The sequence below is a fragment of the Tiliqua scincoides genome, chromosome 7 (assembly GCF_035046505.1).
Source record: "Tiliqua scincoides isolate rTilSci1 chromosome 7, rTilSci1.hap2, whole genome shotgun sequence".
Taxonomy (NCBI): domain Eukaryota; kingdom Metazoa; phylum Chordata; class Lepidosauria; order Squamata; family Scincidae; genus Tiliqua; species Tiliqua scincoides.
In genome coordinates, this window is record NC_089827.1 from 16,816,025 (window position 1) to 16,829,367 (window position 13,343).

A 13,343-nucleotide genomic window follows, 5' to 3' on the forward strand; every position below is an offset into this window, starting at 1 on the left:
CTCTGGGCAGTCATGTTATCTGCCCAGCATACAGAAGGCTGCGCGACAGGACATCCGGGCAAATGCGACTGCCCAGAGCGTCCCTGTCCCCTGTTGTGGGGGTCTTCACACGGCGCCCAAGCAGAACTGCAAGGTCCACTCACTGGGCAGACGGATCCAAGCAAACATTGGATCCGGCCCCCGGGCCACAGTTTGCGTGGCTCTGCTCTAAGGGACTGAATTAAGACTGCATTTTGTTCAGATATTTTCTTTTTCATGTTTTCTCATTGGATATCTCATTAATATTGCCATTGTCAAAGTTTGCCCTTCAAAAGCGATACTTAGTCAAAAAGCAAATAAATGATGTTTTCCAAATAAGCACCAACCTTGACATTTTTGTTTAACTGATAGCTTCTCATGGACACGTAACGGAACCCATTTTGACATTGATAAAGATCCACGGGTAAGCATGAAGCCACACTCAGGAACACTTATAATAAATATAACAAATGATGAAAATAGAGGAAAAGCAGAAGAGTATGAAGGAGTTTATCAGTGCACAGCCAGGAATCAGCTTGGAGCAGCAATTTCCAATAATATTGTCATACGCTCATCCAGTAAGTTAAATACCAGTAGAACCTAAACTCATGCCTCTTGTTATTTTTGTTGTATACTTTTTATTTAATTGTATTTCCTCTCTTCCTTTTATTTCTTTTTATAAAAAAGACATCTTTTTAATCATCAGAGCAATCTTGTTAGAAGGTAATGGTGTGGTTTCTAATATTCTAGATTAGTACTGTATTGCATGAAAAAGATGCCTATTTTCTCCAGTTTCTTAGTAAGTTCAGCACGCAAATTTTCCCCCCTTATTTTCCATCATGTTTAAAACTGGGTATTGTATAAAGCATCACAATCAGAAGAAAAATGTTCATATTTTCTACATTCAAACATTAAATATTGCAAAAGCTGTACATTTTTTTCCTTTTATGGGAGCAAATAGATGGAATTTTAAAAGTGTGTCAGTGAGACACACTCATGATAACCATAACTATTGCCTTGAAACGGGCACGGTTGCATCTCAGATAAAGTTTTCTTCACTGCTTATAATGGGATGCAGCAACAGCTGCTTCAATAACTGACCTAAATTGTGACACTGTGCATCATTCTAGCAACACCTGGGTGGCATCCTGCTTCCTTATTCTCATTATGCGTAGAAAAGTCACATTGAACACATCAGAAATTTAGTACATGCAACTGTGCACAATGTTGGAACCATGTGTATTTTCCCAACTCATGTATAGCTTTTGTAAAAAATCAAATCAAATCAATTGTTTCTTCATCAGGGGTCTGTTATGCTTTTCAAAAATTTTAATTGCTTTGCTTTCCTACATTACCCAGAGTTATGGTATCCAAGATACGCCTATGCATATTTTAAGATGATCCAGAAGTCTTATTCTTAATATTTGAAAACTAACTTCCTGAAAGTTGTTAAGCCATAACGGTTTGTTTTTACAGTGTATTTCAAAAGAAATTCATGCTAAATTGTTCTACATTGCATAAAACTTTGTGTGTGTGTGTGTGTGTGTGTGTGTGAGAGAGAGAGAGAGAGAGAGAGGAGATTTTCCTCGCTCTTGGATATTTTTTTTCACTACTGCATAATTTCTTTTCCTATAGGGTCCCCTTTATGGACTAAAGAAAAACTAGTTCCAATAAGAGCAATAGAAGGTGATTTCATGATTCTTCCGTGCAGGCCCCCAGCGGGATTACCGCCACCTATAATATTTTGGATGGATAATTGTAAGTTTACATTTCATTTCGTGAAGACAGAACTGGTGAAAGTATTTATATCCATGTTTGAGCTACAGGAGAGGGGTCATAACTTAGGGGTATAGCACTATGCATGTAGGAGATGTCAGGTTCATCACTGCAGTTAGGAAGAGAAAATTTCTTGTCTGAAACACTGCTGCCAGTTGGTGGTGCCATTACTGAGGTTAGTGGACCAGTGAACTGATTCCGTATAAGGCATAATCTACAGGTAGGGATTGCCCTTGCTGGATTGGGCCTCCTCTGTGGTGCAAATTGGACAAGACATGGCTTCATGACCATTGCATTTCCACTGCAGTCTGTTTCATATTAAACTGGCAGATTACAGTTCAATCCTAACTAAATTCCCACGCGGCAATGCAGCAGCACAAGTGCAGGCTACATTTACAGGGGAATTTCAGAATTTTCCCAAACCTGACCTATCCTTCTCCCTGCCCCATTGCCACCTCATTCCTCAGTCCCCCTGCCCCATTTTGCCTCCTCTCACCAGCTTACCTGGGTAGGCAGGCCTTTGGTGATCTGTCATTGCATGACTGCCTCCCTGTTGGAGAAGGTTTTGCAGCTGCTGTAAGACGGTCTTGTCCGCCAGCAGATCAGCCAATAGGATTGGGATGTAAGGACCCAATCTTATCCGACTTTCCAGCACCTGTGCAACCGCAATGTAGTCCCAAGGGAACAAATGTTACCTTACCTTGAGGAGGCCTCTGTGATTGCCTCTCCACCTTAGGATGCAGAGCACGCCCCACTAACACATCTGCACTGGCACTGGAAAATTGGATAGGATTGGGCCCTAAGTCTTTTTCAAAAATTTGACCATATCTTAATGAATAGTAGTTTTCATTTTCTGATCTGAGAACTTTAACACAGGTTGACTAACTACTGCTTTAACCATCTTTTTCCTATTTTTCACTGCTGTATAATCCTGTTATCATTTTGTTGCTGCTACTTAATACGGTATTTTGCTATATATTAAATGTGTTTTGGCTTTTTAATGTTTGTTGTGCACTACTTTAGAAATGGTATTTAAAATTTAAGAGCAGACTAAATTTTTGAGATAAACAATATACATAGTATCCCTCCTGTGCAGGGATGAGGCTAATGGAGGATTGCAGAGGGGGGAGGGGGGAGAGAGGGGGTTGTGGGTGATTGGGAATTGCAGAGGGAGAGCAGGGATGTGTAAGTTTGACCTGGACCATACAGACCATAAGTTTGACCTGGACCATACAGAGACATTTTCGTGAAAGTTCTGTGAATTTTTTGCAACTACCATGTTAACAGAAATGGTTGCAAGCTGTCTCAGCTCACAACCCAGTTCACGCTGAGCTTTCTCTTTGTGATCCTTGTACAGGGAAAGATTGCCATGGTGAAAGAGTATCTAGGAGGGAACGTGTTGACAGCCATTTCTTGTTTAGAGACATTCTAAATATATTCTTTTTCTTTTCTCAGCTTTTCAAAAGCTGCCTCAAAATAGTAGAGTTTCCCAGAGTCTAAACGGAGACCTTTATTTTTCTAATGTAATACAAGAAGACACACGTGAAGATTATATATGTTATGCAAGATTTAATCACACTCAAACTATACAACAGAAGCAACCCATTTCTTTAAAAGTTTTTCCAGGTAGGTATGCAATTTTATAAACTGTTTTGTATTTATATTGGATTCAACAGATGTAAGCACTTTATCATTGACAACATGTTGAATCAGGAACACCTTCAGTTTCTCCTACCTACCCCCCCCTTCCCCTTCTTCCTGTCTTTACAGCAAACTTGCTGGTTTGTTAAACTATAGTTTCCCATTACATCTGTCTGGGCCAGAGTTACCTGACCCACAGAGTGGCCTGCCACAGGCTGGGATAAGGCTGGGAAGGGCTGGAATGGCCTCAGTGTGGGACAGCATGGTCAATCGACTAGTTGAGCAGAGGTCACCTACCCATGTAGCAAGTATCTGCAGGACCTTTCCCGGCCGCTCGGAGAGAAGGCATAAGACTCAGAGGGCGACCAGGCAGGGAGGGTGGAACCAGGAAGGGGACAGCAGGTAAGGTCAGGAGAATAGGGGTGGGCCAGGGATGAGAAGGGGCTGGCTGAGGGCTGGAAGAGTGACTCCAGAGCCCTGGGAAGCTGGAGAAGGCTTTGAGGCTGAGGTGGAGTAAGATGCTATAAACCTCCTCCCTGTCTTTGCTCTGAGAACCAGGGGAGGAAGGCAGCCCATAGGAGACAAGCCAGGTGGTGTGGCCCTGAAAGCCCTACATAGGCTACTGACCCTATTCAGGAAGGATGTAGTGGCAGGCAGAAACCCAAGACCCCCCTCCTTTCTTAGGACTGCTGACAACATAGAAAGAATTGCAGTCCTGGTGGCTAGGATATAATCAAATCATAGTTTTCTGGTTCAGATATCATGGCAAACTGTGGCTTAGTAGACTAGAAAGTCTTATAGGAAGTCAGGAATGAGAGGGGAGATGGGAAGGGAAGAATTCAAGCTTATCATTTTGTTCTTGATCAACAAACCGTGGTTTGTTGAACAGCGAATGTGATAACTGAACCAGTCCAGAAACGTTTTTTGCAGCATGTGTGACTTAAAGCTATAAAACAGAGTGTTGGGTTCTTAGCTTTCATACTGTAGCACTCTGTGGCTGGGAGCTCCATCTTTTCACAGTAGGGATTCCCAGCCACAGCGTACTGCCACAGAAAAGCTTAAACATCAACCCAGTGAAAATAATTCCCAGTATGTTTTTGTTAGAACTTTGTAAAAATGCATAATGCAGTAAAGACTATGCACTGTTGAACTTTTAGGATGCAATCTAAACTGCTTAAATTACACTGAAGTCTTTTATATTTAAGCAATCTGTGTACAGGATTGCAGCCTTAATTTGAATGTATCTTAGCGACAAGATCGTCCCTATGTTGCTCACTAAAATGTTATGAATATTGCCAGTTGCCTAGCAACAGGGTCTGTCCTGGGTACCTGCCAAAAGAGGGTGCTAATGAGATGCCAGTGTTGCTCCCACCCCGGCCACGCCAGCCTCAAACATGCTGCATCCTGGCCAGCAGGAGGCTCAGTTGTTGTCAAAGAGCAGAGGGTGCACTCACTGCAGCTGGAGCCATTGTGCACCCACACCTGGCATGGCATGGCTGGATTCTCCTCTCTCCAGAAGCAAAAGCTCAGCAACCCAGAAGTGAGGTAACATCATCGTGTCCCCGTGTTCCATGTTGCTGAGCATTGCACTGGGTAACGCCACTGAATGGAACCCACTAAAGTATTGGAAAGTGACAAATAGCAACTGTAACTTGACAATACACATTTTCTGGTTGTCCTGGATGTTGCGATCAGTTCATCAGTAGCAGTGGCGTAGCTGCAAAGGGGAGCAGCAGGCACTGCAACACTCTGTGTAAGCCACCCCTCACACTTGCTGTTGGAGCCATTTGGGGCAACAGTAGCAGTGTGCAGGAGCACCTGTGTTCTGCCCTGAATGGCTCCAGTGGTGAGTGGGGGCGGTGCAATACTTGGCTCATTGCGGCCCCTGCAATACTTACTGAGCTGACCCCTGTAGCTATACCACTGATCAATAGGTTAATGCATTAAAATGCTCCTTTCTCTTTGAGCTGCTCAATGTTGGTATACAGGTTAGCTTCTTAACCCCAGATTTATTTCTACCCAGCTGCATTCTTCATTATATTCTATTTATTTCAGTGGATTCATTGAATGAAACTATATCTGCTAATATGAGTGACTCTGATTTTTATGGTGGTGAGTTTCAGAGATCCCACTCCGGCATTCCTCTTTTCATTGTAGAATTTAGATAACTAACTTCACTCCATGGCTGCTTAATTTTACTGCCCTTACTATTCTAACGTATAGTAATATACTAATTAGAACTGGTGGTGATGTAAGTAAACTGCACCATATGAAGACCTTAGTTGATTTTAAATTATTTAGAAGTAATGGCAGACTTTTGCATGTGAAACATACTTTTGTTGTTAACAATGAGACGATGTAGTCGGCTTGTTAATATTTATGTATTTTATTGCTTTTCCTTCTACATTAACTGATTATTCATTACCACTGGGAATTTTCAATAGTGCACGCTGATCATAAGTAATAAATATGCTGTAAATAATTCACTGATGCTCATCTTGCTTAAATGTGCTGCTGAACATGCTGTTTAAGTGTTATCCATTTTAATACATGCGTGCTAGAAGGAATATATATCTAGCATGTTTTAAAGTATCTATTTCCTAATGTATCTTTTATTCTTTGCTTTTATTTTTATCCTTTACAAAGCGATATCTGTATAATACTATAAACATACGTGGATGGCTGTGAATTTGGCCATGTTATCAAATTTCTCTTTTGTGTGTACCTCAGACACTTCTTGAAAACTTTCCAAAATAAAACATGTATTACAGGAACCGACCCAACCAATTTATCATATCTGATTGATCCAGCTTTGATCTCTGTTCTGATGCTCTTCCCTTTCTCACTCACCACACCCGGCCTCCACCTGCTACTGTTGCCTACATATTTACTTGTTTATTATCCACGTGTTTATACCACCCTTCCTCCAAGGAGTTCATAGTGTACATAGCTCCTCCCCTCCATTTGTCCAGACAGCAACCCTACTACGTAAGGCTGAGAGACAGTGACTGAAACCCTTACTGAAACCCTTATTCCCTATTGAATTGTATTATTAAGGCCAGGATTAGTAAAGTAGGCAAACTAGGCACAGCGGCAGAGGTGAAAAACTCTTGTGATATATCCTTTATGCATAAATGTATAGTATCCGTAATCAGTATCAGATGCTGTAAGCATATGTACCAGTAGAATTAGAGCCCAATCCTGGGCTCGGCAGCATGGTTCCGTGCCGCCAAGCACTGTCGCAAATGTGCCATAAGGTGCTGGGCTTGCGCGGGACAGTCGCCTAGCTTCTGCGGCTCTGTGATCTCCCGGACCACTGAGTCACGGCATGGTAACTGGGGATGGGGAGGAGGCGTTCCAGAGAGGGGGGAGGCTGGCAGGGGATGGAGAAAGTGTGGGGGGGAGGTGTGCCGGGGGGAGCGAGGGAGTCATGCCGGGGGATGGAGGGAGGCGGGTCTGCAGAGTTCTGCTCCACAGGATCCAAGGCACTCATGGAGGGCTTCGCGCCCTGCACGAGCACTTTTACTTTACTGCCGACCTTTTGGTCGGCAGTAAAGTGAGTAGCCCCATTGTGGGGCTGCTTACCTTACACTGGAGAAGGGGACAAAAGTCCCCTTTTCCCGAGGCACCCTCCCGCGGTAGCCCAGGGCGTGCAGGATCCGGCGACAGCCCTTCCCAGTGCTGCTGAGCATGGGTGCCCCAGGCAGCTCAGGTTTGGGTTGCCCATTTACGGTGGATCACATTTGAATTGTAAACCCTTCCAAATACATTTTTCTTGTCTTTCAGCCACAAAAGACAGAGTGAGAGCTCCAACTCTTTTAACTCCCACTGGAACCACAAGTAGCAAAATCTCACTAAGAGGAAACACCCTCATGTTGGAGTGCATCGCGGAAGGCTTGTGAGTTGTCAGTCTAGAATGTAAATCTCCCTGAGGGCTGTTTTACCTGCTGCATTTTGTTAATGTGAAACAGGATGCATAAAATAACCTTGAATTGCGTCATTGCAGAATAATGTCCATATATATAAATTCAGTGTAGCTATATAGGGCGGGGCATGCGGTAAGTACTGCAGGCACCACAACGCGCCATATTAAGTGGCCCCTCCCACTCACTGTCAGAGCTATTCTGGAAAGTAATAGCAATGTGCAAGCGTGCCTAGAATGGCTCCAACAGCAACTCGAAGGGGCTGTTTACACGGCGCATTGCAGCGCCTGCAATATTTACTGTGCTGCCCCCCTTTAGCTATGCCACTGTATAAATTGTATCTTTGGCCTGTAAAAATATACATGAGTAAGGCCCATTTCCTTCCTACTCCTGCTCATATATAGTCATAGGCAAGAGCAGAGTGACATAATAACATTACACACTGGCCTGGTTCAAACGGTCCAACAGAGCACAGTTATTATTGACAGCGGTTTCACGTGTCATCTTAATCTAGGAGCTGTGGCTTAACTTTGATTTACAAACCAGGCTATGAAACCAGGATTAGCAGTTTCCTTCACAGATAAGTAGAGAAGAGAAGAGGAGGAGAGTGCGCAGTCCAAGAAGCCATGGTTTATTGGATCATCTGAACTGGGATTGTTCGCAAGGAATTTTTTTGGCTGACTACAAAATATAACACTAAGAGCTGATTGCCAGTTCCTAAAAAAAACTCTGTATTTTCTTGACTTCCTGCAGCTACTCTTTTGTAGAGTTAAGAAAGGATTCAGTATGACCTGAAGATTTAAGTACACTTGTTGAAAAGCAAGATTCTGACATAACAGAATCCATTTCCTTGTGATTAATGTGCCAGTAAGCACCATAGAAAAAAGTTTAGGTTCCACCTTGTCTTATACTTATTTTGTGTAAATTGATTTGTGGTATAGCTTAGTTTCATTAATAAATGGGATGTTTAGTGGCATCTACTGGCTTCTTTGTGCATACACAACTGCAAATGATGATTCATAAGAAGTTATGTGTGCTTCGCCAATTTTGGTCAGGTCTGTATGCAGTGCTTAAAGAATGTTTCCTGTTTCAGTTGCTATTGCATGTGGAAAGGTATATTAAGTTCTTTATAGCATCATAAAATAAAAAAACGAAGTAATAGTACAAATGGTTAGTAAGTGTTACGTATACTTTTTAGCAATGTCAGAGAAAGAAGAAAAGATATTAGTATTGATACTCAGAGGTTATGTGTTTTATCTCTTTGCTTCTTTTTACTTCTTAGACTTCTAGAGCAGCTTATTTGCAAGCTTAAAGAAACACTCTATATTGTTTTGGAATAAAATAGTTATGTTAAATTGTGATATATCAACTTTATATATATATATATATATATATATATATATATATATATATATATATATATATATATATTCTTTTTGCTTAAGAGCTACCTTAAATTATGTTTTTATGCCTCTTCCTTTTGTCAAGCCCTCTTTGTCCTTGTATTCATTCATATAAAATACAAGGAAGAGTGAAGTTGGAAGAGACATTTCTGCAAATGTATTTGCAGGCTTCATCATATTATTTATACCGGCGTGCTCCCTTATCCGCAGGGATTCCATTCCTGGACCCCCCCCCCCCCCACAGATAGGTGAAATTGCGGATGCAAGCAAAAGCACATCCCTATGGTTTGGACCTTCCAAAGGCAAGGGGAATCCAGCTCCTCTCCCACAGAAGGGCTTCTGAGCCCCACTGAAGCTGCGGACGTCTGCTCACAGACTTGGTGGGCCTCAGAATGGCCATTTTTGGCCAAAAACCGGAAGTGACAGGTGGATACTTGTGACCTCAGCAAGGTTCAGAAGCCCCTCCAGAGGTGAAGGGAGCATAGAATTGTGTTGCTGCTGAAGACAAAAGATATTTTTTTTTTAACCCTGGCAGTGTTGTCCCTCTGAAGGGTGCGAGGAGCCCACAGATCCCTCTGCAGGGTTCCTCAAGCCTCAGAACAGCTAAAAAAGTGATCCTCGCCCACTTCTGATTTGCGATCGCAAAGCTGGAAGTGGATCAGGATCACTTTTTTTAGCTGTTTTGGGGCTTGGGGAGGCCCTACAGAGGTATCCCGCAGGCTCCCCATAGCCTCCAGAAGGCTTGCACTGCCAGGGATGAGTTAAAAAAACACAACACCTTTTGTTCCCAGCAGTGGCACAATCATGGCAATTGCATCACTGCCTTCACCCTCATTGCAACACCGCAGTTTGGGAACCTCTAGGTGTAATCCTCTCTTACTCACCAGAAACAAGCACCTCTACCTATGTGTTCCAGTCATTCTAATCTCATATCTTTGTGTGTATTTTACCTTCCAGACCTACACCAGTTATTCGTTGGATTAAAGAAGGTGGTGAGCTTCCTGTCAACAGAACATTCATTGAAAATTTTAATAAAACCCTTAAGATCATAGACATTTCTGAAGCAGATTCTGGAAAATATAAATGTATGGCCAGAAATCGATTGGGTTCTGCTCACCATGTTATTACAGTCACTGTCAAAGGTAAAACTAATAACTAATTACATATTAGTAAAGCTGATATGTTATTTCTTAACATATTCCATGGCACTAATTCAGTTAGGGTGCAATCCTATCCCCTTATGTGAGTGCTTTCCAGCACTGGCATAGCAGTGCCAGTGGGACGTTTGCTGCATCCTGCAGTTGGGTGGCACTCACAGAGGCATCCTCAAAGTAAGGGAATGTTTGTTCCCTTACCTCGGAGCTGCATTGCACTTATGCCAGTGCTGGAAAGCACTCACAAAAGGGGTTATAATAATAATAATAATATACAGTATTTATATACCGCCTTTCTTGGTCTTTATTCAAGACTTTATTCAAGGCGGTTTACACAGGCAGGCTTATTAAATCCACGCAGGGATTTTTACAAATTGAAAGAAGGTTCTCTCTTTCAAGAACCACCACATTCAAGCTGTTACACTCCGATCTGGTTTAACATTCTGGCCTCCATCCTCCCACGCTCCGAGCAGATGGAACAGCTCAGCTGCAGCTTGCCAGCTGCTTCAAGGTCGCACGGTGCCGGTGGCCTCGAACTGGCGACCTTGTGGATGTTAATCTTCAGGCAAATGGAGGCTCTACCCTCTAGACCAGACCTCCTGCCCTGGGTTAGGATTGTGCCTTTAGTCTTTGTAAAACAGCATATATCAGCAAGCACAATCAAATGCTGACTGTTTTCTTCTCTGTTTTACATCTCAGCTGCACCCTACTGGATAAGAGAACCAACAAACCTTGTGCTATCTCCTGGAGAACATGGTTCTTTGATCTGCAGAGCAAATGGCAAACCCAAACCCAGCATTGGCTGGTTAGCAAATGGAGTTTCTATTGCAAGTACGCAAGCTAAATTTTTAACATTTCCTGAACAACATAGTTTTTAGTTGATACTTCCCCTTAGGAAAGATTGAAAAAGATATTGCAGGATGAGGCACCAGGAACATGCCACATTGTCAGAGATGGGGGGAGAGGCTGTGCGAGAGAGGGTGTCTTGCAGAGTTCTATGGAAGACAGCATAGGAGAGTCCCTGAAAGACAGAAGGGCTTTTTAGTCATCCTCCCCAGCATGTTTGTATTTTGAATGTACGGAGTGGAAAGTGGGATTGTACCCCTTGATGTCCATGTGTTCAGTGTTAGCATAAGATGGGTTTGTACATAAGTTTGATTATTTATAGCAGAGGTTTTAAACCATTGTGCCACAGCACACTGTTGTGCTTTGGGGGATGTGAGCCTTGCACTAGCAGTACAATGTGCCCTGTCAGTTGTAAGTAAACTGATGGTGTTCCTTCACAATTTTAGTGTAGTGTGAGATGAAAAGGGTTCAAAGTAGCTTTCCATACAGTCAGAAAACCTGATTGCCCCAGGCTTCCTAAATGCATGAAAGAGGCTATAGTTGAATATAGGGTAGCCACAAAGTCCCTATGCAGGCTTAGACAGCTTCAATCCCAAATCCACTCTAATCCTGGCCTTCAGAAAGGCCGGCACAAGTCCCTTGCACCGGCCTAGCAGTGCTGCGAAAGTACTGTAAAGCACTTTCACACCACTATCCGAGGAGGGAGGTGAGTGCATGAATGTTCTGCCTGTGGGGTTGGTAGAAACAATAAACCTGCTGCCAGCTAATTCAGACCAGCGCGGGGTTGGGGGGAGAGGGTGGGAGAGAGATGTTCCAGGTCAGGGGGAGGGCAGGTGGGGGTTGAGCAGGGGTGGTCCTCAGCAACCCAAAGCAGCTTTGGGCTGCTTGGATTTGTGCCACTTCTTGAGGTGGCACAGATCTGAGTAGCCCCATTGGGGCTGCTACAGCTTTACCTGCAGTAAGGGGAAGGAATTCTCCTTGCCCCTGGCTGAGCCACAACTGGTTCCAGTCCTGCTCTGGGTATGGGGCAGGCCAGCCAGCCTCCCCATTACAACACAGGATAGAATTGGGCTGTCAGTCTCATGTGTAGGGATTTTGTGTCCATTCTGCATTTCTTGTACACTAATATTAAACACATAGGGTCAGAAGTTGGGGTCAAGTTGGCAATCCAATCCCCATCATGTACTTGTTATATATGTGGGGATGATGAGTAAATAGTTCTAGCGCTGCATGGCTGGCCATTTCAAATAAGAGTTGAGGAAGTAAGAGGAAGAGATATAAGGTAAGAGGCTGACAATCATGCTGTGCACCTTCCAGAAGTAGTGGTAGTGTGTGGTGAACTATGCTCATGGGTTTAAATAGAACAGTTATTTATAGTAATGATGAGTCAAGTTTTTGCCTCACCAGGATTGCTCAGAGCAATGACAGTGTGTATTAATTAGAAGCACCACTTTATTTTGAGATACAGTTATGCCACTAAACATTATTTGTTGGAATAAGGTATTATTTAGAAAAAGCACACAAGTTTATTATTTATATTTTCTGTCTATAATTTTTGAGGTTCTTTGATGTGAAATGTACTGGGACTGGCTTCCTTTGATTGTACACAGATTAAAGTATTCATGCGACTTTTGTGGCTCTCCCAATTCAGTGCTGGAAGATGTAGACTGAGGGCATCATTTCAAAGAAAATAGCAACATTTGAATTTCAAAGCCACAGAGTCCCTGTAGGTCTTGCAGTATGCCTCTTGTGGCCCAGTAATCGGATTAAACTGATTTTATTTTCTATCAGAAAATTCAACTGATTAATAATCAGTTGGGAAGGAAAATTATGGTTAGATTCTGGTTTATGGCAATTGCTTAAACTTCAATATAGTGTACCCATTTTCAATGTGTCTGCATCATCAGGGAAGAGAATAGGATTGGGCCCTAAATTGTATTTAAATGGTTTTTTAAAAATCCACCATGCATAACCCCCTCCCCCCCTCTCCAGGGTGGTGTTTTAACACTAGTAGTTCTAGGTTTTCCTTCATTCTCATTGTAAAAGAAGGAGAAAGAAAGAAGCAACTTCGCCTGGATTGTACTGAGTGTGATGTTTTTCTCAGTTACTCTTCACTTTGCTCTTCTTTTTGATACCTTTTGCCACAATTGTCTTTTGGTGGAAAATATTAATTAACGATCTTATTTGATTTCTCAAAAAAAAATTGAAGGTAATCGCATAAATTGCATGTTGCATTTCCTAATTAATGTGTTTTATCTTTTTATAAAATTTCAGTCTTTGAATTTCTCCTTAATTTTTTGTTGCTTAAAACCTAACGAGATTGTGGTTCTTTTTTTCTTTCCTTTTTTACATTTTTCAAACAGTTGCTCCTGAAGATCCTAGCAGAAAAGTAGATGGTGATACAATTATTTTCACTGATGTTCAAGAAAGGTCAAGTGCTGTTTATCAATGTAATGCTTCTAATGAATACGGATATCTGCTAGCAAATGCATTTGTGAATGTTTTAGGTAAGACCATAGATTTTTTAAAAATGGAAAAAAGAAAACAACAAGTGGTAATGATCTATTGTTGTAGTGTGATTT

At 42.3% G+C, this 13,343-nt stretch overlaps 1 protein-coding gene across 9 annotated transcripts in view; it reads left to right on the plus strand.

Moving 5' to 3' along the window:
• Window positions 1-433: 433 nt before the first annotated feature.
• NRCAM (neuronal cell adhesion molecule) overlaps window positions 434-13,343 on the plus strand; it is a 66,231-nt gene continuing 53,321 nt past the window's right edge. For 5 of the 9 annotated variants that reach the window (XM_066633395.1, XM_066633393.1, XM_066633396.1 and 2 more), the window contains exons 1-8: window positions 434-596; window positions 1,654-1,776; window positions 3,250-3,420; window positions 5,491-5,547; window positions 7,222-7,333; window positions 9,719-9,903; window positions 10,615-10,746; window positions 13,125-13,268. In XM_066633395.1, the coding sequence (XP_066489492.1) occupies window positions 449-596; window positions 1,654-1,776; window positions 3,250-3,420; window positions 5,491-5,547; window positions 7,222-7,333; window positions 9,719-9,903; window positions 10,615-10,746; window positions 13,125-13,268 (1,072 nt within the window). In that variant the 5' untranslated portion in view covers window positions 434-448. The remainder of the gene's footprint in view (window positions 597-1,653; window positions 1,777-3,249; window positions 3,421-5,490; window positions 5,548-7,221; window positions 7,334-9,718; window positions 9,904-10,614; window positions 10,747-13,124; window positions 13,269-13,343) is intronic. The other 4 variants (XM_066633400.1, XM_066633399.1, XM_066633402.1 and 1 more) reach the window with 2 other exon arrangements.